This window comes from Phyllostomus hastatus, unplaced genomic scaffold (assembly GCF_019186645.2).
Source record: "Phyllostomus hastatus isolate PE091 unplaced genomic scaffold, TTU_PhHast_1.1 phas_contig_402, whole genome shotgun sequence".
NCBI lineage: Eukaryota > Metazoa > Chordata > Mammalia > Chiroptera > Phyllostomidae > Phyllostomus > Phyllostomus hastatus.
This window is the reverse complement of record NW_025333873.1, coordinates 17,322,362-17,345,788: the sequence shown is the minus strand read 5'-3', so window position 1 is coordinate 17,345,788 and position 23,427 is coordinate 17,322,362. Positions and strand designations below refer to the sequence as shown.

At 68.0% G+C, this 23,427-nt stretch overlaps 1 protein-coding gene across 1 annotated transcript; it reads left to right on the top strand.

The window, feature by feature from the left end:
* Positions 1 to 477: 477 nt before the first annotated feature.
* Positions 478 to 23,130, top strand: TPO (thyroid peroxidase). Its single transcript, XM_045844470.1, is given in 17 exon segments — positions 478 to 488; positions 1,091 to 1,195; positions 3,216 to 3,290; positions 4,491 to 4,654; positions 5,321 to 5,453; positions 8,519 to 8,648; positions 9,045 to 9,251; positions 10,224 to 10,736; positions 14,354 to 14,606; positions 15,830 to 16,000; positions 16,618 to 16,855; positions 17,201 to 17,409; positions 18,758 to 18,928; positions 20,782 to 20,913; positions 22,019 to 22,118; positions 22,650 to 22,770; positions 23,029 to 23,130. Coding segments are annotated over 17 exon segments (2,835 nt in total).
* The last annotated feature ends 297 nt before the right edge of the window (positions 23,131 to 23,427 follow it).

Below are 23,427 nucleotides of genomic sequence, written 5' to 3'. Positions count from 1 at the left end.
GGTGTCAGGGGCCGATGTCCGTGGGTTCTCCCCCAGCGCCTGTGCGTGCTTTCTGTCCAACGTGCGGCCGGAGGCTCAGGGCTCCCGGGCCTTGTCCCCGACCAGCGCCGGACGCCTGGTGCGTGTGGACACTGCCCAGGTCATCTCGTCGCCACGGGGACGCAGCCTCTCCAGCCCGGCCACTTGAGCGGGTGTTGGAGCGCAGAGCCGGCGTACAGGGAGGGCAGCCGGCGCTGGCGCCGCCGAGGGTCACGGTTCAGAGCAGCCCCGGCCGCCGCGGGGAGGGCCCGGGCCTCGGGGGAGGAGAAACGGTCGGCTTATAAAACGTGCCGTTCCCCCTTCCTGGCAGAAACTACAAGCCCCCGGGACTTGCAGCGCGTGTGGTGCAGGGGGGGCCAGCGGGGTTGGGGCTAGTCTCCGAGCACAGCTGACGGGCGGCCACGAGCCCTCCCCACGCACGGCCTGACCTCCGCCTCCATGTCCGCCAGGTAAAGACGCCACCTCACCCAGCCGCTTCCCTCAGAAGCCGCGAGGGAGCCCGGGGCCAGGAAAGCCCGGGGTGGGGAGGTAGAAACGACCCGCGTTGCGTCGTGGGCTCCGTCTAGCAGCGGCCGGAGTCCCAGGCCATCCTGCGAGCAGGGGAAGGGTGCTGCGAGACACTCGCTCCCATGCAGGGCTCTCGCTCGCCACTGCTGTGGAGGCCCAGGTCCTGGGGGGGTCCTCCTCCCCACTCAGGTGTGCTGCGGGGGGCCGGGCTCATGCTGTCCCCAGCGCTCACTCCCAGGGACCCACATGGCCGGGCGTCAGCTCGTCCGCCGCCGGCAGCGGCCGAGTTGGCCAGATTCTTCCTCAGACAATTAGGGCAGGCAAGGCCGCCCAGCACCTCGGCCCCAGGGGGCAGCCTTCCCGGCTCGGGACGCGGGTCAGGGGCTCGCACAGCCCGCTGCCGGCCTCCAGGACCCCGTCACCATGGTGGGCGAGTGGGGGGCGGCTGCCAGAGACGCTGAGCACCAGACGCCCCCGGGGAGGTGGCAGCTCCTGCTGCCGAGAGCTGAGTGTGCCTCTCTCTCCCCTTTCGCCCTGACTTCAGGGGGCGAGCCCTGGCCGTCCTGGGCGTCGTCCTGGTTGTGGCCGGCAGCCGAGTTCTCCTCCCGTTCCTGGGAGCCAAGGACCTGCTCTGGGGTAAGTGACAGGGGTGGCCTCTGGGCCCAGTGGTGCCCCTGTTCTCGGCTCCAGCCCAGAAAGCCTGCAGGTGGCTCGAGAAGGCAGGTGAGAGCCCTCGCTCTGTCCTCTGGTTTCCCAGGAAAAGGGTAAAGATACAACTCTTTCTAAAAAAAAAAAAAAAAAGCAGATGTTCCTGTGAAAACACATAGGACAGGTCCGTGTTACCTGCTCAGACACTTGGAAAAGAAAAGTTTTGCTATAAAATCCCTGTTCGCTGAGTCATTCTGTGATGCGTCGTTTGAGATCCGGTGTTACAAGGCCTAAGTTCATTAAGAAAGCTATCTAGATGCAGAGAAGTCACGTCTGAACTCTGCTTTTGGTTTGCTGAATAAGTAAGAAACGCAGAAGAAGAAACCCCCAAGCCCCCGAGGGGGCGGATGGAACCCGGCGGAGTCTGCAGCCAGGCTCTCTCGGGCTGCCAGGTGCTGGGGCGCCAGCTGTGCCCTGGGGGGCACCCAGCCGCTCTGGGAGCTTCTGGTGGACAGGGCCTGGCGGCACCGGCTCTCCCCAGGAACCACAGGCCTCCCAACAGTCCCCCAGGGCTGGCGGCAGCAGCCACACCCAGCTGAGCCTCCTGCTGGGAGCCATTCCCCCCACCCCCCGCCCCCGTCTTGCTGTGCCCTGGGGCCAGGGGGTCTCAGACGGGCTCAGACAGGTGCGCTCCTCGAGTGAGCGCGGCACCATCCAGCACCATCGGGACCTGCGAGGCGGGCGTCGAGGTCCGACCAGGCAGGTGGGCTCTGCTCCTGCCAGGTGCTGCCTGGGGCACTTTGGGTCCTGCCCTCAGCTCACAGGTGAACCCCACAACTGCATCATTGTCATTACTGGTGAGCACCCAGAGGCGCTGCACCCGAGCCCGGGTCGCCGCGCTGGCCAACCGCAGGAAAAGGGGAAACCGAGTCGCGTGTTACAACAGCTCAGGAACAGGCAGTCCCGCGCCCCCACTGAAAATCAGTCCTTCCGGGGCCTGGCCTGTGACGGGCGTTCAGCAAACGTCTTGCGAATTGGTTCATTTGTTCCTGGGCTGTTCTTCATGGAGCTCCTGGTCGTAGGAGCCAAGGTAGCAAAAGCCGGAAGCCACGCTGCGAGTTGCAGCGAGACCCTGGTGCAGAGGGCGGCTCAGCAGAATAAGCGTGTCGGCTCCAGGCTCCAGGTTCAGAAACCAAGTTGTTTCCTAAAACGTGGGAACGTGGTGTGTGCAGCGTTGCCAAAGCAGTTTTCTGGTATTTCCCGCCTCGGAGAGGTGTGACTCCTCCCGCCTCAAACTTCCAGTGAAAGTGCAGTGATGCACACGACAGGGTCCAGGAGAAAGGCTGCCCTTTGTTGCTGACCTTGCTGTTAACTGGGACGTTTGAAGCTGGCCTACTGCTCGTTTACTTTGTCAATTACTTATTTGGCAAAGGTTACCTCTCAGTGTTTCCGTTTTACATTTTTTAGTATAAAAGACTTTTTTCCAGTTGACAACAAGCCAACAAAAGCTTTGAAACAAAATACTCACTGGTAAACTTTCTTTGAAACACAGTTTGCATCCGTCCAATTTCGCTGCAGCCGGAATTTGAGCGGCCATACCCTTGCTTTCTGCGTGAGTTCGGGTGGGGACCGCTGGTGCTCAGGGACCTTGTGAGGCAAACCAGTGGCCAGCTCCCCGCAGAGCCAGTGGCCTCCGGGCAGCAGGGCCGGGTCCTCGCCGGACCCCTGGCTGCCCGCCCCAGTGCGCCACTCGCCGGGGTCACAGCTCCGGGAACAGGCCTGGGACCCTCCACGGCGGCAGAGCTGTCGGTGGTCGAGCCCCTGCCACCTCCCAGGTCCGTGCTGGGTCTGAAAACATTGGCAGACGGCCCTGCTCAAGCCCCGAATGGAGTCTACCCTGGAAACCACAGGCCCTCCTCCCCGCCCAGACGGGGCCTGGGCCTGGCGTCCGTGCCAAGTCCAGGCGTGCGCGCAGGCCTCTTCGTGAGGACGGCCTTCCTTCCTTCCGCAGGGGGCCCCAGGGACCCGCCCGTGCTCCGCGTCCTGGAGGAGAGCCGGCTCCTGGTGGACGGCGCCATCCCCAGCACCGTGGAGAGGTACCCCATTCCCGGGCGGACAGCGGGGCGGGGTGCGGTGCCCCGGGTCCCAGGCCTGTGGCGGTCTTCACACGGTTACCGATCTACCTCCACAATCCCCCCCGAGGCCGGTCCCAGGGCCTGTGCCTCGCGGACACAGAGCTGGTGCTCTCGTGGGCCGATTCACTTGCCGCCATCCTGCGGAAGCTGCCGGAAGAACCAGCCGTCTGTGTCCAAGTCTTTCAGTAGCCAAACAGAGGGAAGCCCCACGGCCCCCCCCCCACCCCGGGCCGATCCCCTGGGCCGGGAAGACCAGGGCAGGGGACCCCGGAGGCTGACACTGAGTGGGCTCCTCCCCCGAGAATCAGGCAGCAACCTGGGCAGGGCGGGCCCCGGGTGCCGGCCGCCCGTGTGGGCCCTGGGGGGGACCCGCCCTCTGCCCCCCTTCAACGGGGGTCACGCGCCCTCGTTCAGCGCGTGCAGGGCCGAGCGGGATGAGGGTGCCATGCGCTCGGGGGTCTGGGAGGCAGGACAGCAGACCCGCAGCTGAGACGCGGGCGCCATCCTCTCGGACTCGCGGGGGTCGACCGGCCGTGTGAGCGCCCGGGAGGCAAACAGCTGCAGGTGGCAGCTGCTCGCCCCAGACGTCTGTCGTTCCGGCCAGAAAACCCCCCGCTGTCCACGCTGACTGCCAGCGAGCCTTGACCTGGGTCCCAGCACTTGGGAAAAGGCGTTCGGCAGGAGCTCACGGCCAGCACTCTGCGTAAAGCCAGGGGGAAGTGGGGGCGAACAGCCGGCAGGTGGTGGGGGGTCTCGTCGCCCCGTCTGGTCTCCGCCCACGAGAACCGGACCCTCCTGAGACGGGGGGTGCCCCGCTCGGGTCGGCGCCGGGCCGAGCTGCACTCACTCTCTGCGCCCCCGGCTGCGCCCCAGTGTCCAGCTGGGTCAGGAGGAGGCTTGTCCCACACGGGGGCAGAGAGTCGGACCGGCTCAGAGAGGGGAGCTGGTGGGCGGCAGACGCTGGCCGCTGGACAGCGACCAGCCGCCTGTTGTTGTGTCCAGCGACCCTGGACCGAGGATCCCCACAAACCCCGCCCTCGAGTTCTGCGCGGTGCCTGGCACCCGGTAGCTTCTCCATCAGTGTCTGCTCGTGGACTGGCGAGTAGGTACCACATCTCCAGGAAAGAGCAACAGACTTTGCATCCCCCCTTCGTGCCCCAGAAACCTCAGGAAGAGGGAGGTCGCCTCTCCGTCTCAGCTCCTGTCGGCTTCCAAGCTCCCGGAGCCCAGCAGCCAGGCCGTGTCCCGCGCGGCGGAGGTCATGGAGGCCTCGGTGCAGGCGCTGAGGCGGCAGGCTCGCCCGGGGCGGGCGCTGCTCCCGACGGGTGAGCGTGGGGGGGTGGGGGGTGGGGGGGACCTGGTTCAGGGGCTGAGGGGTGTCACGGGGGCGTTCCCACGGGTCAGAGGACGGTGCAACTCCCGCTCACAGGACGAAAGCAGAACCTGGTAAACACAGTATTTTTTAAGTTAATTGGAGACTCAACTGTCTCTCTGCTACTCAGAGTGGACTTGGAGAACTAGCTCAAAATCAATTTGTTGAATAAATAGGAATAGAATTGGCAAAAAAAACCCCAAAACCACCAAAAAATAAGAGAAACGCTTTCAGGGGCCCTGACCCAGGCCGTGTCCCAGGGAACAAAAGGGAGGTTTGGCGGATGGACACGCGGCCATCGGTGACCGTGGCCGAGGCAGGGACTGGGGGGAGGGGTAAGTGCCAGGCACCCCCCCGCCCGAAGCGTCGCCGGGCCGGACGAGGCAGCGCCGGGTGACAAGTGGCACCGCTCAGAGCTCTCGGGACGGCTTTCCGGAAAGATCTCAAGGAACGCAGACTTTGAGAGCCCGTGCCCCGGGCTGCGAGGAGGCTGGGGTGGGGCAGGGGTTCTAGGAGGGCGGCGCTGGCAGGAGCCCAGGGCCCGGGCACAGGCGGGCACCAGCTCCGTCCGGCCGACGCCGGGCCCCGCCGGGCGCTGACGCCCGAACCGTCCCCGCAGACGCCCTGCCGGCCGACGTGCTGAGCACCATCGCGAACCTGTCGGGCTGCCTGGCCCACATGCTGCCCCCCCGCTGCCCGGACTCCTGCCTGGCGGACAAGTACAGGCTCATCACGGGCGCCTGCAACAACAGGTACTTCCTCCCGCCTCCCGGCCGCCCCCAGCTGGCTGGGCGTGCACGTGACCGGACAGTTTGTGACCCTTTCCCTGTGGCCTCTGACTCCTCGTCGTGGCCACTCACCCGTCTGTGCCCTGTCCAGGCGCCTGTCTGCACGGCCTGCCGGCTCCGCAGCACCGAGATCAGGGGCAGGGCCCCCCGCTCAGCGGGTCCCACAGGGGGGTGGGGAGAGTCACAGCCAAGTGACGGGGAGGAGGCAGAGCAGAGCGGCGTGACAGATGGGGTCGGCGGGACCCGGGAGACTCGGGGTGCTGGGCAGGGCCCCCACGCCGCGCTCGGGGCCCGAGACCAGGATCTTGAGGGGACGGTGGGCTCCTCCAGGCTCCTGGCGGGCGCGCCTGGGCTCCCAGCCTGAGGGCCCGCTGGCCCAGGAGCGGAAAGGGGCAGGCACAGCTCAAGGTGCGGAGAACACCTCTGGCCTCTGGCGGCGGTTGAGTCAGGAGGCGGGGCGGGGGGGGGGCCCAGAACACACGGAGCCTTTCGTGCACCCATTCCATGCACTGTCGGTTCGAAGCCTCTCTCCTCCCGCCTGTGCCGGGCGCCGGGACCCACGCTGGGGAGCGGGACAGAGTCTCTTCTCAGGGCTGACGGGGGGCCGTGGGCCCAGCTCACCTGGGAGAGCCCGGCTCATCCCGTGGCTCCAGCGTACATGGTAACAGCCCCCTCCCTTTATCACGAAGCGTTGTCTCCCCACCGGAGGGACGGGTCATGTGGTCACTGGCCGAGCCGTCCCCACCAACCGCCGCAGGCCACTCCCGCGTGTGCCCGCACCCGAAGCAGCGACGGGAGCGGCTGGGGCAGCCCAGCCCCCTCTCTCTCGTGTCGGGAGCCGTGTGTCACGGGGAGACCTGCGCTGGGGCAGACGTGTCCCCTGTTCCGTCCGCGTCCGCGGCCGCGGCCCGGGCTGAAGTGGCTGGTCCCTGTGCCGCCTCAGCCTCCTGGGGCCCGGCTTAGCCGAGGCTGTCGGGCGCCCGCGGGCCCTTCCAGGTCCAGGCCGCTCGCCGACGTCGGCCCCACCGGTGCGAGAACGGCCACGCACGTTCGTGACGGAGAGGGCGCGTCCGTGTCAACGCCCACCATCTAGTGTCTACACACTCGCGTTTCCAGACACGCCAGAGCCTTTGAATCCTCATTCAGCGCCCCCCCCGGTTCTTGGGGACCCCACTCCCGGGTGTTCCCGGTGACCGCGCAGCAGAGCTGTGAGGGACTCGGCGTCGGCCCGATCGGCCCCGACTCTCACCGGCCGGGCAGCCCCAGACCCCCGTCCCCCCCTCAGCCCTCGGGCGCAGCCTCCCCTGCTTCTCGCAGAGACTGTGCTGCCGGCCCTGCCCGCGCAGGTTCGGGGACGAACGCCAAGGGGCGGGCCGGCCGCGCGGGTTTGCACCAGACAACCCTTCCTCGAAGAACAGAGGCAAACGTGCTCCTTTTGCTCTCTGAGCTGATGGCGTCTTCATCCTGACTCCTCCCAGTCTTCTGTGACCTTTCCGACCGGAAGTCTCTGGTCTGCCGCTTCGACGGCCCTTCCTGTGCATCTGCACCTGCCCCGCCGACGTGGGTCCTCCCACAAATGTCACATGTCTGCATGTTTTTATCGCACACGTATGCTGCCATGGTCATGCGTGTGGTGTATTTCACACACCCACGTTGTATTTCACGAGCTGAAATGCCGAAGTCGGAAACGTGTCGGGGAGCCCAGGGCCCCGGTGTCACTCCCTTGGACCCTGAGGTTCTGTGCGGCCGTTGGCAGGTCACCACCGACCCGGTCGGCACGGATGGGTCACCGTGTGCTTAACTCCTGAACGCACACCTGAGTTTCTGCTGAGGCTGATTAGCTTACTGCCGGGCTGGCGGCCTGTGTCCGTCAGCCCCGGCTCAGCCGGGGGAGCTCTGCCCGCTGGTAAGTGGCGCTCAGCCAGTCACCCGAGACCCCCTGGGGGCACCCACTGCCCCGCAGAGCTGCTCAGAGGCGCGGGCCTGCGTTGGCGGGGGGGGGGGGGCGTGGTGGAAGGTGAGGCCAGGCCCGGGGCGCAGGGACCTGCCGCCAGGCATTGGAACAGAAGCCCCGGCCCAGGGGGGCGGCCCGGCCCTCCCCCGCCCTCGGAGACAGAGGAGCCGCCACCAAAGTCGCCGCAAGGGCCTGTAGGCAGACGGCTCAGTCGGCCGTCCTTCAGCTCCTTCTCCAGCAAAGACGGGAGCACCGGGTCCTCACAGGGGTCGTCAGCACCTTTCCTCGCTGTTTCTGCGCGTCCCGCGAGTTCCCCAGGCCCGTCACTGGGGGGCGCCCTCCTCCGCCCGGGCACTCAGCGCGGTTTGTCAGCTCGGATGTCGTTAAACCAGCTTCACCTCCTCGCGTGTTGTCTCTTTCTGTCAAAACGGGGGACACATTTTCCTCTAACTGTCAAACCCGTCAGCCAGCCACGGCTTGCTTCTCTCAGAAAAAGCTTATTTTCAGTCCAAACAGCTGCACTAGCACATGCCCCCTCGACAGAGCCTCACTCCTGAATTCAGGACGCCTCAGCAGTCGCTCTGAGCCGTGTCCAGCAGCGTCTCCGTGCTGGAGGCCAATGTGAACGACAGGAAAGGGCACCGCGCCCCACACGGGTGGGGCGCCTGAATAAGGGACGTGAAACCAGGACTTCCCAAACTGTGTCTTTGCTGGGAGACCCCCCCCAGCCCCCCGCCCCCCCAAGTCTCTGTCCTGCAGGGAGGGGCCCTGCCTGGCCACAGTGCGAGGGGCGCGCCTGACCCGAAAGGCTGCCAGAAGGGGGGCGGGAATGGTGGGCTCGGGCTGAGGAAAGGGCGCATCTGGAGCGCGGGGCTCTGGACGGGGTCCCCGGCCGTAGGCACCCGGGAAGCGGTTCCGTCGGGCACCACGGGGGAGAGCACCCAGCTGCAGGCCGGTGTCAGGCCGAGGGCCCGGGGAGCCAGCCCGACGGAGCCAGTGTTCCTGGAGCTCAGGCTCCCGTAGGAGACGAGCCCCCCCTCCCCCCCTCCACGCTCACTGCGCACCTTCGTTCCAGAGACCATCCCAGGTGGGGCGCCTCCAACACGGCCCTGGCCAGGTGGCTGCCGCCCGCCTACGAGGACGGCATCAGCGAGCCCCGAGGCTGGAACCCCCACTTCTTATACAACGGGGTCCCCCTGCCGCCGGTGGGTACCCCAGATCGCTGCGTGGCCTGTGTCACCATCAGGTCCCCTGGGCCTTTCCCTGGGCCCCGGGTGGGCGTGGCGGGCTCCTGCAGGTGCTGGTGTGGTTCCTGCCCCCCTCGTCCTCCATGGGGGCAGGGGCGTCACAGCCGGCTTCCTAGCTGAGGAGCTGGGGCTGCAAAGACCTGAGTCCCAGCCCGTGAGGGGGTGACGCAGCTGTCCCTCCAGCTGTCCCCACCCCGGTTTCAGAAGCCCCCGCACTCCCGGGTGGAGGGTGAGCCCGCTCCGACACTCGCTAGTGAAGTGGCTCGCTCAGGAGGCGGGGACGATGGCCCCTCTGCTCCCCAGCAACTGACCCGCGAAACCCAAACCCCGTCTGCCGCTCCCCTTCTCGCCCAGGTCTGGGAAGTGACGCGGCAGGTCATCCAAGTGCCCAACGAGGCTGTGACCGAGGACGACCAGTATTCGGACCTGCTGGTGGCGTGGGGGCAGTACATCGACCACGACATCGCGTTCACGCCGCAGAGCGCCGGCGGAGCTGCGCTCGGGGGAGGGGCCGACTGCCAGCGCACCTGCGAGAGCCGGCACCCGTGCTTCCCCATCCAGGTGCGCCGGCCCTCGCGTCTGCTGCTGCCGCGGAGCCGACCGATGCCATTTTAGAGAGTCAGACCGAGACACGCCCGTCCTGTCCCGGGGGCGGGGGGGAGGGGAGCAGCTGTCGAGGATGGGTCTGTGCTTGCCCGTGTGTAATGTTCACGTGTGTGCGTGCATGCGTGTCTGTCCTTGCACCCAAGTGTCCCATCCACGGGTCGTCCCGAGCCCCGGCCACTCAGCCACAACCCCCGCACTCCTGCCTCCGCCATTAAACAGACTGGGAGCGGGTTGGCCGGCGCCGTCTCAGCGTCCCCGGGTGTATGCACCGCGGCGGCTTCCGTGGCCAGTTGCTCTCTGAGGAGCGTGTCCGCGGCTCTCAGCTTCGTTGCTGATGCATGTTCACAGACACCGCCGCCGCGAACACACTGGGACCGCCCCCGGTGTGCGGGCGCACGCCACCGAGGCACCTGGTGCCGTGGGAGGGTCACAGTGCTCGACTTTCCCTCTCACGTGCACGGAGAGACTCAGCACAGGCCGGGTGCTCCGCTACTTCCCTTCGGAAAACACCTCCCAGCCTGGCCCAGGGCATCTTCTGCCCGCGAGAGCGAAGACCGGCGGGCCGCTGTCCTGGCTGACACTCGGCCGTGACCTCGCCGTGGGCGTTCTGGGCCGGGCTGGGCTGCGCTCTGCTCCGGCAGGCCCCACTGGCCGAGGGCTTTCTGCGGGGGGGCCGGGGGTTGGAGGGGGCACAGTACCGACAGCCGGCAGCTGGGACACAGGCGCGGGCAGGTGAGGCTCCAACCGGGAGGGCACTGAACACACTCTCCCAAACGGAAACCCGGGGAAGTGGGCATGAGCGGGACCCTGACCCCGGACACAGGAGGGTTGGCCTGAACTGAGGGCAGACTCGCCATGGCGTGGGGCTCCCGGGGTCTGTAAAGAGGGTGCCGAGAACCCCAGGTGACTGGGCCCCCTTTCCGGCAGCTCCCGGCCAACGCCTCGGGGACCTCGGGCACCACCTGCCTGCCCTTCTACCGGTCGTCCGCCGCCTGTGGCACCGGAGCCCAAGGCGCCTTGTTCGGCAACCTGTCCGCGGCGAACCCACGACAGCAGATGAACGGGCTGACCTCCTTCCTGGACGCGTCCACCGTGTACGGCAGCTCCCCCGCCCTGGAGAAGCAGCTGCGGAACTGGACCAGCGCGGAGGGGCTGCTGCGGGTGAACACGCGCCACGCGGACGCCGGCCGCGCCTACCTACCCTTCGCCCCGCCGCGCACACCCCCGGCCTGCGCCCCGGAGCCCGGGGCCCAGGGCCCCGCCCCCTGCTTCCTGGCCGGGGACAGCCGCGCCAGCGAGGTCCTCTCCCTGACGGCCCTGCACACGCTGTGGCTGCGCGAGCACAACCGCCTGGCTGCGGCGCTCAAGGCCCTCAACCCGCACTGGAGCGCCGACACCGCCTACCAGGAGGCGCGCAAGGTCGTGGGCGCCCTGCACCAGGTGTGTGGTGAGCCCTCCTGGCGTCCCGAGCCAGTGCACGGGTCGCTGTGGGCATCCTGATTGGTGGTCAGAGTCACCGCGGGCGTCCTGATTGGTGCGTAGGGTCACTGTGGGAGTCCTGATTGGTGCGCAGTTACTCGGGGCGTACTGAATGGTGGAGTCACTGCAGGCATCCTGATTGGTACTCAGGATCGCCGCGGGTGTCCTAATTGGTGCGCAGTCACCGCGGGCGTCCTGATTGGTGGTCAGAGTCACTGTGGGAGTCCTAATTGGTGCGCAGAGTCGCCGTGGATGTCCTAATTGGTGCGCAGTCAGCACGGGCATCCTGATTGGTGCGCAGTCGCTGCGGGTGTCCTGATTGGTGCGGAGAGTCCTCCCGGGCATCCTGAATGGTGCTCAGAGTCACCCCGGGTGTCCTGATTGGTGCGCAGTCGCTGCGGGTGTCCTGATTGGTGCGGAGAGTCCTCCCGGGCATCCTGAATGGTGAGCTGAGCCACTGCAGGCTCCCTGGACAGGTGCGCCGATGCACCGTTGGCACCTGCACTGAGGTTCACCCCGCAGCTTCTGGAGCACGGGGTCGGAGTCCCTGGTCTGAGATCTAGTCCGCTCTGGGGCTGGCCGCCGTGATCCGACAGAGGACGACGGCAGCCCCAGCTGCTCACAGCGGTGACAGGTTCAGTCCACCCCCCCTCGCCCGGGCTCCTGGTGGCCACAGCACTCCGAGTGCTTTCCCAGCCACCCCTTGAGCGGCCTGCGCACCGGTGGTCCTGGGGTTTCTGCGTTTGAAGACACTGGAGAAAATGAACAGAAAGACAGATTTGTGAACCAGGAAGTTAGATCAGAGCTTCGATTCTCTCCTCGTTGATGCTGATTTTTACGTGAATCCGAGGATCGCAGGTGAGGTCTCAGGGTGGCCAGAGGCCCATCGTGTTGCAGCGGAGGGGGGAGCTTGTCCGTTCGTCCCACCCTCACCTGCGCGGCGCGACTCGGCTGAAGACACCCCAGAATGCCCCTCGTCCCAGGGATGTGTGCCGAGGGCGTGTGCTGTGCGGGTTCTGCGGTGTGTGTGTGTGCGCGTGGGAGTGTAGCACACGGCGTGTGTTGTGCGTGGGTGCACACGAGGGGCGTGTGGGTCCGAGTGTGGGTCCCCGTGTGGTCGTGTGGCCCAGGGGCTGGACCGGCCGCGGGAGCCTGACGCAGAGCCCGAGGCTGCGTGGACACTGCGTGCTGCCCTTGCTGACCTCTGACCCTGCTGGACAGAGGAGGGTGGACGCACTGGGAGGCGGGGGCGGGGGGCTGGAAGGGAACTCGCAGGAGTCTGGGAGGGGTCAGAGCCGGTGCGGACGCCGTTGGTGTAACGCGACAGGAGCCTTGGCCCGGCCCCACTGGGAGTAGAAATCAAGTCTCCGGTCAGACCTGCACCTCGAGAGCCCACTGGAGCCCGTCTCCCCGTCTGTCGTCCATCTGTCTGTCCATTGGGGAGGGGCCTGGCGGTGGCTGCGGGAGCCTCGCAGGCCAGCAGCGCCATCGTCATTGGCTGCCGCGCCTCAGGCCAGGCAGGGAGGAGGGGCCTGTCGGGCGAGGCGAGGAGGCCGCCGTGTGGGGCACACGGACACACAGGGACAGCTGCTGGTTCAGAGGACTCTGCTGCGTGCAGGCAGCCACTTTGGGGCCGAGAGGCGCCCTGTCGGCCTGCCGCAGCGGTGACTACCGCACACAGCTGGCCTCCTGGATTGCAGGCAAAGTTCAGGTGCGGGGAAGGGCGGCGGCATCTTTGACCCAGTGCCCACCTGGACGTCTTGTGTCCTTCTGCTGTGGGGTGTACGAGTCTGGAGGAGGGAGTCAGCGGAGTGCTGCCGCCGCCCGTGAGCTGGGGGAGGGGGGGCACTCGCCTGGTGGCCTGTTGGAGCCCCTGGACACATCTGTGGCCCTGAAGTTGCGCCTGAGGTTGAGGGGCGGACTCTGCGTGGTGAAGTCGTGACTGCCCCAAACGCAGATCGGGGACACGGGTGGTCCGCGTGTGTCAGCCTGGAGACCCCAGGTGCGGCCCGAGTTCCGTGTCTGCGGGTCCCGGGGGAGACGCCCCACAGCGAGCCCCGTGATGCGTCCTCCCACCAGCTGGGGCGGCAGCCACGCGCCCTCGGTGTGCCCAGGGACACTGAGAAGATGCGCCCCACCGTCTGGGAGGACGCACGCCGGGTGGGCAGGCACAGCGCTTGCCACGTTTCGAGTGGCCTAGAGGGTTGGCAGCCGGCCCTCCTGAGCGGGTGAGCTGAGAGGCGAGACCCTGTGGCTGATGGCAGACCCACTCCTCACTGGACGAAGTTTAACGTGGGGGACGCGTTCGTGCCCACCCACCGGGGGTCTTCCCCACGGGGAGCCAGCCCGGGCCGCCTCCAGCCCCCCGGCCGTCCGAGGAGCCAGCCGTGCTCTGGAGTCAGCCTTGTAAACGCAACTCCTGGTTTCCCACAAAGGTAAACAAACACGTAGATAAACAGAAAGAAAAAGACGAAGAAGCTCCATCTGCGGCCCCTGTGGCAGCGGGAGGCTGTGTGCGGAGACCCGGCCCCGTCCGTGAGCGGCAGCCCTCCCCCCCCCAGTCGCTGACCACAGCCGGTGCCCTGGGTCTTCTCAGCGGGCACAGGAGTGCGTCCTTAGGCTCACGGGTAAGCCCACGGCACGCGCTCTGTTCCCGAGCCTGGTGGCACCTCCACCGCCGAGTTGTGGCCCGAGGACGAGCTGACGGGCAGAGGGAGGCGGTTTCGAGGGGAGCCACGGCCTCTGCCCCTGTGTGGACTTGTGAGCACTGTCCTCGCCGTGTCCATTCCCTCCACACATGGGGAGACGGAGTTGTCCGCGCTGCGCCGTTCTGTGTACAAGGCGTCGTGATTTGCCGTGTCCGATGAGCACTTTTTGCCCAAATCTTTGAGGGGAAATGAGGACGCGCCTTATGCGTGGGCAGGATGACTGCATGCCATGGTGTATCAATAATGGGCATAATGATCCCGTGTATAACATGCACAGAACGTGGGTGTGCATTGTACACGGCACGACATGGTGCGTCTGCTGTGTTTTACACCCAGACGTGACACTATGAACACATCTCACATGCAAAACCGTGTGTGTTTTTTGCGCTCACGCGAGAAGCTTTGGCAGATCAGCAGACCGGCTCGGGAGGGCTGGCAAGGCTCCCACACAGCCTCGGGGTGGGGGGGAGCCCACGCGGGGGGCTGGCTCCTGAGCCCCCGGGGCCAGGCTCCCTGCAGCGGCCGCATCCCGACATTGGGGTGGGTTCGGGTGCTGGTGCCGTGCTCACAGGTGAAGTGCAGGTGCGGGGAGAAGACGGTTCAGACGGAAACACTGCCACGTGTGGGAGAGGGGCCCAGCGGCGGCAGCCCCTGGGCCTGTCCCACCCTGGAGGGTGTGTGTCCCTGGGGGGTGCATCTCTGACATGGCCTGTCTGACCCGTCAGTGCAGAGCTCTGAGACTTGGTCTGGAACCCCGGGTGTTGCTGTGCCTGCTCACCGGCGCCCTCACTGGGGAGGCTCGGGCCCTGACACCTTCACCCCCCCCCCCACCCCGCTCAGAGGCTGCCGTGTCCCCTTCCTCGTATGCAGATCATCACCTTGCGGGATTACGTCCCCAAGATCCTGGGCCCCGAGGCCTTTGAGCAGCACGTGGGCCGCTACGAGGGCTACGACCCCACCGTGGACCCCACGGTGTCCAACGTGTTCTCCACGGCCGCCTTCCGCTTCGGCCACGCCACGGTGCACCCGCTGGTGCGGCGGCTGGACGCCCGCTTCCAGGAGCGCCTGCCCCCGCTGCTGCTGCGCGACGCCTTCTTCAGCCCCTGGAGGCTCCTCAAGGAAGGTGTGTGCCCCCTCCCCCCCCCACCCCCGCCGGCCTCTCTCTGCAGACCGAGCCCCGCCCCGCGCAGCCCCCCGAGGGGCCCCCTGCTCACCGGGGCGCTCGGCTGGGCGCTGCCCGGCCACCGGTGTCTGTGGAGAGAACACGTGTGCTCAGAGCGTCTAAAGGGGAAGCCGTTTGTCAGAAACACCCCTCTCCGGTCTCTGAGCGCTCCACGGTCGCAGGTGAGCGTGCCCAGGCCCGGGTCAGCTCCCCGCCCACCGTCCCAACACCCGCAGCAGCAGTGGGGCCCGACACCGCGCACGGCGAACACCGCGCACGGCGAACACTGCGCACGGCGAACACTGCGCACGGCGAACGCAGCCACATCACCGTCAGACCCCTCGTCTGTCCGACGGCCAGGCTGGCGCCATGTGGCTTCTGAGTGTCCTGGCCGGGTTGCGTTTGGGGGTGACGTGTTTGGAAAACCATTTCAGTTCTGGGCGACGTGTTCGAAGGGCTTTCTCCACACTCCCCACCCCCGCCCCTCCTTTCTCTCCTTCCTGGGTTCTCTGTCTGTCTGTCCAGAAGCTTCTATCCTGTCTCCGAAGGCTTGGCGCCACGCAGCTGTGGGGGGCGGAGAAGTCACCGCACCGGCTTTGTCCCCAAGGAAACGCTCACACACGCCTTGCGGGAGGGAGGCCAGGGCTCAGCCGGGGCCCCCAGGCGGCCCACCGAGGCCGAGGCACAGTGTGACTTCCTGCCTGTGCTGTGGGCGCGAAGGGTCCGGGTGACGGGGAGGCAGCAGAGCGGTGCTCGTCGGGGCTCCGGCCCGTGTCCTGCGGGGTCCCGTGGGGACGGCCGGCGCGCTGGAGGGGAAGGGCGTGCGCTGCCTGGACGCACCCTCCCGCTCCCTCGGCCACGCCCAGTGCCCTCCGTTACCGACCTTAGGGATCCGCAAACGCTTCCTCCGGCTGCGGTGTGATCGCTGCGGAAAAACCTGAGTGCCTGCGGGGCCCCTCGGTCCCAAGGCCCGACCTCCCCACACCCGCGGGCCGTCCCCTCGGTCCAGGCAGCAGGACGCGCCCTGAGAGGGCTGGGAGGCTGCGGATGGGGCCGCACACGGCGAACCGTGGACTCAGGACGGACGCCCGTCGGGAACGAGTGCCGTCCACACTCGGGGTGGGGGGTGCTGCTGTCCCGCGGAGCCGGGAGGAGCCCGGTCACCTCCTCCGGGTGTCTTCCAGGCGGCGTGGACCCCCTGCTGCGGGGGCTCCTCGTCCAGCCGGCCAAGCTGCAGGTGCCGGCCCAGCTGATGAACGAGGAGCTGACCGACAGGCTGTTCGTGCTGTCCAGCGAGGGCACCTTCGACCTGGCGTCGCTGAACCTGCAGCGGGGCCGGGACCACGGCCTGCCAGGTCAGCGCCCGACTGGGTCCCCTTGCCAGCCCGGTTCTGGTTCTGGTTCTGGTCCTGGTCCCGGTCCCGGCCCTGGAGGAGCCACCCAGTGAGAGGCCTGCTCTCACAGAGTCCAGTCTGACATGAAATGTTTCTGCCAGTCTTTTGTCAACTTCCTGGAAACTGGCTTTGCAAGCCCTCCTGTCCGTCCACCTAAGAGGCCGGGTCCTCAGACCATGGCGGCTCCCGGAGGCCTCCGGCCACCCCTATGCAGCTGGCCCCATCTCCTGGCCACGGGTGTGGCTGAGGACCCCCTTCCCAGGCCCCCCTCCACTCTCCCCACCCACACCATCCCCACTGGCCACCATGGCCATGCCCCCAGAGGCCCCTGGGGTTCAGCCATCTGGTCGACCTCCCTGTATGCGCAGTGAGCCCGCCTGCTGCCCGCCTGGCTTGTTTGCGGTCGTGCAGGGGTCAGCCCCTGAGTCTGGAGTGTCCCGGCACGTCCACGCAGCCGGGCGGTGCCGTGCTCTCCCCTGCGGCTGGACCGTGCGGACGGGAGGCTGAGGCCCAGACAGAGAGTCTGTGAGGGGTTCGGGGGACGCGGACGCGGGAGCGAGCGCAGGCGTGCCTTGCAGGGTACAACGCCTGGAGGGCGTTCTGCGGCCTGCCCCGGCTGCGCTCCCGGGCTGACCTGAGCCGCGCCGTCACCGACGGGGACGTGGCTGAGAGGATCCTGGCCTTGTACCAGCACCCCGACAACGTGGACGTCTGGCTGGGCGGCTTGGTGGAGCACCCCCTGCCGGGCGCGAGGACCGGCCCCCTGTTCGCCTGCATCGTCGGGAGGCAGATGAAGGCCCTGCGGGACGGGGACCGGTGCGTGTGGGGCAGGGGTCGAAGTCGCCGGGCTGGGGGGTCCCGCCTCTCTCTCGGCCTTCCCCGCGCGCCGGCCCTTTCTCCTCCGTCCCCGCTGCGCCCACGTCCTCGGATGTCCTGCAGAGCATCCACGTTCCCTGCGGAGGGCGCCTCGGCCTCCCCGCCCCGCACACGCCCGCCCTTGACCTCCACGGGGCGGCGTGTCGAGTGGGGAAGAGTCATCGTCTCACCCAACACCGCGGCCTTACGCCTCGTGGGCTTCCGGGGCGCGGGGGGGGGCGGGGGGTGGTGCGGGTCTGGCGGCGGCTCCTCGTCACCTGCGTGTGCGCGCCCTCTCCGGCGCAGGTTTTGGTGGGAGCACGGCGGCGTGTTCACCGAGGCGCAGCGGCGGGAGCTGCAGAAGCACTCGCTGTCCAGGGTCGTCTGCGACAACTCCGGCCTCGCCCGCGTGCCCGCCGACGCCTTCCGAGCGGCGCGGTTCCCCCGGGACTTCCGGCCGTGCGAGGACATCCCCGGCCTGAACCTGGACGCGTGGCGTGAGGCGGCTCCCCCAGGTGACCGCCAGCCTCCCGCCGCCTCCCGCTCCCTACGCGGGGCCCACAGCAGACGCCGGGCTGCTCGAAGGGGCGGGTTTGAGGTGGTGCATTTGGGGGAAATAACAGGGAGGCCCAGCCTGCGCCCTCGGCTGCGTCCCCCACGGTGAGGAGGACTTGTCCCCGCCGGGCCCCTCCCTGCGAGAAGACACTGCCCCGTGAGGCTGTGTTGGTGCTCAGTGAACGGTCAGTCGCAGAGGTGGCTGGGGCGGGGCGGGGGGGGGACAGACAGGAGACCAGAGACCCCACCAGAGGCCCCACGTTTCCGTCCACTGGAAGGGCTGCCCGGGAGGCCGCACCGCGCCTGGGGCTCTCGGCTCCCGGCAGGCGGGCCGGGGGCGAGGAGGAGGAGGAGGTGAGGAGTGGGAGACGAGACCGGAGAAGTGGCCCGGCCAAGTCCCGCCAGGCCTCCTGGGCCCCACCAGACGCCTGCCTGTCGCTCTGCACAGGACAGCCGCTGGGGCGCACGTGGGCGGGGCGGGGCCAGCGCAGGAAGATCCCGGGAGCTGCGGTGACGTCCCCAGGAGAGGAAGGTGGGGCAGTCGGAGGGTCCAAGGACAGAGCTGTGCTGACAGCAGGGCCACCGGGTGCCTTCGGGGTTTGCTGTGGGCGGACGGAGCAGAGGCCCGTGGGAACTGGCGTGTATCCCCCCCCACCCTCCCTCCGCGTCCCCGCCAACTGGGGCCGGTGTGCTCCGAGAGGGGTGGCCGGGATGAGGCAGGCAGCTCCTGAGGACAGGTCGGTGCGGGCTGCCTCCCCGGGCTGGAGGTGCAGGGGAGGGGAACCCCAGGAAGAAGGTACAAATTTGGGGTTTTCGTGCACGCGCTGTCTGTAGAGATCAGACCGTATTTAACGGGGAGAGACCAGACAACACCCAGGGCGCGGGCGCCCAGGAAGGACAGGTCCGGTCTGTGAGACTCGCCCAGATTCCAGGCAGGGACGCACCGCTGGGCCGGGGCGGGGGCCGGGACGCTGGGGCGGGAGGGGCTTCTGGGGACTTGGGCTGCAGGCAGGCCCCGAGGAGGCAGCCGGGGCGGGATGGGCTGGGACGGAGCCGTCCCAGTAAGAGCCCCGGTAAGAGCCGTCTGTGGCGTGGGGGGGGCGTGGCCAGAGGGGACTCACGGGGGAGCGGGAGAGGAACGGGGGAGCCGTGGGGTCCCGCGGGCGGCGGGCGGCGGGCTGGCTGACGGGAGGGACACTGCGCATGCGCAGGGTGGGATTCCCCGCCCCCCGGGGAGCCCGAGGGGCGGGCGGCGGCGCGGGGAGAGGCTGAGCGTGACCGCGCCCGCCTCCCCCCCACCCTGCGCAGGGGACGCCTGCGGCTTCCCCGGGGGCGTGGAGAACGGGGACTTCGTGCTCTGCGGCGAGGCCGGGCGGCGCGTGCTGGCGTACTCCTGCCGGCACGGGTTCGAGCTCCGAGGCCCAGAGCAGCTCAAGTGCACCCCCCAAGGCTGGGACTCCCGGCCCCCGGTTTGCTCAGGTCAGTCGCTTCGCAGGGGTCCTTTCACGGCTGACCCCAGTCTGCGTTCCCCAAACACGGGTTAAAAACAAGCGTGGTTTGCCGGGAGGTGCTCCCGAGCACAGGCCCCTCCCACGAGCGCTGGGACCCCGGGGTTCCCCCCTCAGCCAGCCACGCCCCCGGGGACACCGGTCTAGGCCGTGGAGCATCGAGACAGCCCCGTCAACAGGCCCCGGGGTGGCGCAGGTGCGCGCGGGGACCAGCAGTCAGCCAGCCGGCCACTGGTGGGGAAGGCCGTGGGGAACGGCTTCTGGAGCCAAGTCCTGTAAAGAAGGGGCACAGAGGCGTTTCCACGGGAAGAACCGGTGGAACAGGAGCAACCCAGCCGAGGGCGAGCTTGTCTCCCGGCCTGTGCCCTGTCCCTGGTACACGGGGCCCGCCCCCCGTCTTCCCGACAGCCGTGCGTGGGCCTGTGGTGGGGAGTGGGCCGGCCTGTGGGCAGCTCCCTGAGATGCCCCTTCTGGCTCCCCTCAGCTGCGTGGGCTGGCTGGGGAGTCCGGTGGGGGGCCAGGTACGGGATCCATGTGGGGGAACCAGGTGACGAGCCAGGTGAGGAGCCAGGTGGGGGGGGCAGGTGTGGGAGCCAGGTGAGGAGCCAGGTGAGGAGCCAGGTGGGGAGCCAGGTGGGGGGGCAGGTGTGGGAGCCAGGTGGGGGGGCAGGTGTGGGAGCCAGGTGTGGGCGCCAGGTGGGGCGCCAGGTGGGGGGGCAGGTGTGGGGGTCGCCACTCAGAGCTGCAGGGAGGGCCTGGTTCCTGAGTCACCCTGCGGAGCAGCCACAGGACAGAACGTTCCTCTGGACATTTGGGAAACACTGGTCCCTTAACGCTTCAGGACTCCCCGTGAGAGCGGCTGGTGCTGACCCACTGAGGGGCACCCCAGAAGTGGGGAGGGGGCCCCCCATGGGGCCCTCGCAGCCTGGGTGGCCCCGCTGCACCTCTGGCCTCCAGAAAGGGACAGAAGGACTCTGCCTGCGGCACCTGTCCCGGCCGCCACGGCGACCGCTGCAGGGAGGGGCCTGACAGGGGCCCCAGTGCGGTGGGGGCTGGACGGGGCGGACCGGGCCTGGACGGCACTGCCCCACAGCAGCACTGCCCGCCCTGTGCCCACCGCCCCGCGCCCCTGGGTGGCGGCAACTTCCAGGGACAGAGACTTGGAGCTTCACGCTTGCTGATGAGCCCAGCTGCCCCCGCGCCCCAGGGGCCGCCGGGGCCTTCCCGTCCCCAGGGGACCTGCCTCGTCCCCACGGCGGGCGCAGTTGGGGCCTCCCTGTTCCCTGGGGGTGCAGTGCCTCTCGGCGGCATCTGTGTGGAGGGAGACACGGCTCCCCTCTGGCTCCGGGGTGCTGACGCCCATCACGGGCTCGTGAGTGCCGGTTCTGTCCCCGGTGTCATCAGTGCTGGGTCACCACCAGAGGCAGCAGCATCCTGAGAGCCACTGGACCCTGCTCCCTGCCTGGCGGGGGCATCCTGACCGCACCCCGTGTCCTCAGAGCCCCCCACAGCCCACGGAGACACCGTGTGTGGCTGGGAAGAGTCAGGCTGGGGGGTGTCCGTGCCAGAGGAACGGCCGGAGGAGGGGCTTGGCCAGGGTGGTCGGAACGGGGACTGGAGGCCAGTGCTCCTAGGAGGGTCTCAGTCAGCAGGAGGGGCCTTGGGGACGCTCAGCTTCTCAACAGGGAGGGGACAGTCCCCTTCTTTCTGGGTGGGGACAGAGCAGGGCAGCGGGGCTCCATGGGGAAGGGGCCACCACAGCTGCGGTGGGGGGCGGGCCGCGGCCGGTCCCTCAGGCGTCCTGCCTCTGTGCTGTTTGTGCAGACGTTGACGAGTGCAGGGCCGGGCCGGAGCCCCCCTGCCGCGCGCCGGCCCGCTGCCGGAACACCAAGGGCAGCTTCCGCTGCGAGTGCCCGGACCCGCACGTGCTGGGGGATGACGGGAGGACCTGCGTCGGTGAGGCCACACCCCACGTGCCCTGGCCGGGGGGCAGTGTCGCACACTTCGGGGTGACCCTTCGAGCTGGGCGGGGGCTGGTGACATGTGTGTGTCCACTTGGCTGCAGTCTCCAGTGCGGGGAGGGCGCAGGAGGCCATCGGTCACTACGTGAGCCGAGACTGGGCCATAGACACAGAGCTGCCGAGGGACCCTCTGTGCCAGGCACTGCTCTGGGCTCTGCCTCGCCTCCTGTGGGCTGGGCACAATGCTGAATCCCGTGCACGGAACAGAGAGGTTGAGCGACTTGCTCAGGGTCACACAGCCTCTCAGTCACAGAGGTCGGATTCATAACATGGCTTCTGGGTCTTGTGAACGAAAAACGATGCGCAGATACTGGTTAAAACAGAGAGACAGACTTTATTCACACTGCTGCAGCCGGGGCGAGAGGCCTCGTGCAGAGCTGAGCTTCACCCCAGACCCGGCAGAGACCGGGGATGGATTCCCAGCCCGTGGGGGCGGGGGGCGAGAGCAGCCTCGGAAGGAAAGGCAGCCGTGGGCAGGGCTCAGTGCGGGGGTGGGGAGTGTTCTTGCCAGAACTGGCCTCGCTCCAGACCCTCCCGGGGCTGCCGTGTTAACGACCTCCGAGCACTGTCCACTTGGTCCAAAGTGTCCACGGCGTCTCCCGGGTGCCATGTGCACGGGATCAGCGTCTGGTAAGCCGCAGGCACGAGGTGGTTCTCACGGCTTCCTCTGCCCGCTTGGCCGGCAGTGACCCCAGGGCACCTGGAATGAGTGCCCTGCTGTCCCCTGGCCCCCGTCACCTTCCGGGGTCCCTGGGATGGGGCTCACGGTGCCCCAGGTGGGGAGGAAGCGTGTCTGCTGTCCTTGCAGGACGGCCGACGTGTCCCCTGGGAAGGACAGGGGTCTCATCCGTCCTGCAGGCTGCCCCTGGCCCTCGCGCTCAGGGACCCTGTCCGTGTAGTCGCTGCTCCCGGGCAGGTCCCTGCCCCTCGGGGTCCTGCTGTCGACGCAGCGGCAGCCAGGCGGGGACCCAGGCGGCCTCGGGCACGTGGGCCGCTGCCCTCTGACCGGGGGGCTCTCTCACCGCACATTCTCACTCCAGACTCCGGGAGGCTCCCGAGGGCATCCCTGGTGTCCATCGTGCTGGGTGCCCTGCTGGTCTGCGTCCTAGCGGGTCTCACCTGGACGGCCATTTGCTGGTGGTGAGTGCCCCCTGCAGGTGGCGGGAGTTCAGTTCCAGCCCATGGGGTGGGGGGCGGGGAGCCGGTGACGGTGCTGCTGGCTCCTCCGAGGCCGGTGTGGACTGTCGGCCTCCCGAACGCATGCACACTCACACACGTGCATCCTCACACACACACACACACATTCACTCATATGCACACTCACGTGCACTCACACTCACCTCCTGCTCTGAGGCGACCGCTACCAACCTGTAACAGGACAGAACTTGTGAACTGACATCGGTGTGTGTGTCCGGTTCCGCGTGTGCAAACACCATTGGTGTCGTCACCGAACGCCGCTTCTGTCTTTTTTGCACTGACAACGTACTGCTGTCTGAGCCAAGAACCGTGTCAGACGGTGGCGTGCCCCAGGACCGAGGGCCCTCGCGTCCCGGCGTGAAGGGTGTGAAGGGCAGGATGACGCCTGAGGGGTGGCGGTGACGCACACGTGAGGGGCACGCATGGCTCTCCGGGGCGATGGTGGTGCCGACTGGCGTGTGTGCTTGTCCCCAGGACACACTGTGACTCCAAGTCCCCGCTGCCGGTCACGGAGAGAGACGGGGCGGCGGCCTCCCCGTCGGGAGGAGGGAGATGCCAGGACCCCGACTCTGCCCCGAGGGGGGCCCTGGAGCAGGTGGGCTTCCCTCCGGTCCGGTCAGAGCCCCCGGTGTGGCGCCCGTCTGTGGAGGCCCAGGGGTGCCCCACTCGGTCCCCTCCCCTCGGCACCTTCCTGCCGCCCGCTCCCCCTCACCTGGGTGCAAGCTCTGTGAGCAAGGGAACCAGAATTGGTCACCATCTTAGCCCCCTCCTAAGGAAGTGGAGACAGATCGGGACCCGTGAGCCCGAGCAGAAGACAGGGAAAAACCTTTCGTTACTCGAACCGGTTCCACAGCTGGGGCCGTGGGCCATCGCTGCAGCGTCTCTCACGCAGCGGCTGAGGACGGCTGGGGAGACCCGGGGGCTGGCAGAAAGTGTGGGCCGCCATGAAGAATGAGCTGACTGTGATCCGTGTGGGGAAAAGTCAGTCCCAACTTGCTTTTTACCGTCTTGGTCTGCTGTGCACGACCCTGAGTGAGGACGCACTAGAAAGTGACTCGCAGACACCGGGCCCTGTCCAGCATGGCGGGGAGGGGCTGACCGGGCGCCCCCCGGAGCTCAGGAGGCCCGTCCCGGGAGGCGCCCGGGTGCAGAGCGAGTCGGCGTGGTCGGCGGGCCCCCCGGGACCGGCCCACGCGCTGCCTGTCGGTCCGTGCGCTCGGAGCTCAGCGCCCCTCGCCCCCACAGGACCCGG